General features: G+C 39.2%; 1 protein-coding gene across 1 annotated transcript; it reads left to right on the top strand.

Annotated features, from left to right (window-relative positions):
* The first annotated feature begins 1,149 nt into the window (after positions 1-1,149).
* LOC127094423 (uncharacterized) lies at positions 1,150-1,599 on the top strand. Its single transcript, XM_051033259.1, has one exon. It carries the CDS (start codon positions 1,150-1,152, stop codon positions 1,597-1,599), a length of 450 nt encoding a protein of 149 aa, XP_050889216.1.
* Positions 1,600-1,807: the final 208 nt, after the last annotated feature.

The raw sequence follows: 1,807 nt of genomic DNA, 5'->3' as shown, positions 1-1,807 counted from the left end.
ATTGATATTGTCATGCACAAGCTACCACACGAGGAAGAGTATCCTGCGGTCAAACAAAAGTTAAGGAGAATTCGTCCAGATATGGCTCTCAAGATCAGAGAAGAGGTGAGAAATCAGTTTGATGTTGAGTTCTTAGAGGTTGCTAAATACCCATAATGGATTGTCAACATTGTACCAGTACCAAAGAAAGATGGAAAAGTATGTATGTGTGTTGACTATAAAGATATGAATAAAGCTAGTCCAATCCATTACCTCACATTGATGTATTAGTAGATAACACAACTCAGTTCTTGATGTTTTCTTTCATGGATGGTTTCTTCGGGTATAGCCAGATTAAAATGGATCCGGATGACATGGAGAAAACTACATTCATCATCCCTTGGGGGACTTTATGTTATAAGGTGATGAATTTTGGGTTAAAGAATGTTGGGGAAATATATCAACGCGCAATGGTGACTCTCTTTCATGACACGATTCATAATGAAATCGAAGCCTATGTTGATGATATGATTGCAAAATCCCAAACCAAAGAGGAGCACATCACTAATCTGGAAAAAGTTGTTTGCTCGATTCAGGAAATTTAGGATGAGGCTTAACCCCAACAAATGCATATTTGGGGTTCGATCTGGGAAGCTTTTGGATTTTATTGTAAGCCAGAAAGGGATCGAGATGGATCCTGACAAGGTCAGAGCTATTCAGAGCATGCATGTGCCGAAGACTAAGAAAGAAGTTCATGGATTCCTGAGAAGATTAAACTACATCGCCAGATTCATTTCACATCTCACCGCCACATGTAAACCAATATTCAAGCTTTTGAGGAAGAATCAAGCAATTGAGGGGAATGATGATTTCCAAGCAGCGTTTGACAAATTCAAATAATATTTACAAGAACCCCCAATTTTGATGCCCCATGTTCATGGAAGGCCTCTCATCATGTACTTGACAATACTCGATGAGTCTATGGGTTATGTGTTGGGGAAACAAGATGAAACTGGCAGAAAAGAGCATTCCATCTATTATCTGAGTAAGAAGTTTAATGACTGTGAAACCAAATACTCATTGCTCTAAAAAACTTGTTGCGCACTTGCATGGACTGCTAAACGTCTTAGGCAATACATGTTGACTTACACAACTTGGTTAATCTCCAAGATGGACCCTATCAAGTACATATTTGAAAAACCAGCCATCACTGGCAGAATTTCGCAATGGCAGATATTATTATTAGAATACGACATCCTATATGTTGCACAAAAGGCCATCAAGGATAGTGTATTGGCAGACCATCTTGCTCACCAGCCGATGGAGGATTACCAACCTTTGAATTTTGATTTTCCAGACGAGGATATTATGGTTGTCAAAGACTATGAGATCCCTAGACCCGACGAAGGACCCAAACCAGGGGAGCCATGGACTCTTATGTTCGATGGTGCTTCAAATTCTACATGTCATGAAGTTGGGGTAGTATTGATGTCTCCCAAGAATTTTCATTTACCATTCATAGCAAAGCTTTGCTTGACCTGTATAAACAACATGGCTGAGTATGAAGCTTGCATACTGGGACTAGAGGATGCTATTAAGTTAAGGATTAAAATCCTTTAAGTATATAGAGACTCCACTCTAGTGATACATCAGATCATAGGTGATTGGGAAACGAGGCATGCTAGTCTAATTCCATATCGGGATTATGTGCTGAAGTTGCTCCCAAAATTTAACCAAATCACTTTCTCCCATGTTTCTCGAGAAGATAATCAGATGGAAGATTCTCTAGAAACTCTAGCATTCATGTATAAGTTGATATGGCCTAACC

The sequence above is a fragment of the Lathyrus oleraceus genome, chromosome 6 (genome assembly GCF_024323335.1).
Source record: "Lathyrus oleraceus cultivar Zhongwan6 chromosome 6, CAAS_Psat_ZW6_1.0, whole genome shotgun sequence".
Lineage (NCBI taxonomy): Eukaryota > Viridiplantae > Streptophyta > Magnoliopsida > Fabales > Fabaceae > Lathyrus > Lathyrus oleraceus.
The sequence above is the reverse complement of the archived record's forward strand: the minus strand, read 5'-3'. Positions and strand labels throughout refer to the sequence as shown.

Excerpts from the sequence above, each read along its gene's own strand:
- LOC127094423 (XM_051033259.1), top strand. The coding sequence starts at position 1,150 with ATGGACCCTATCAAGTACATATTTGAAAAACCAGCCATCACTGGCAGA.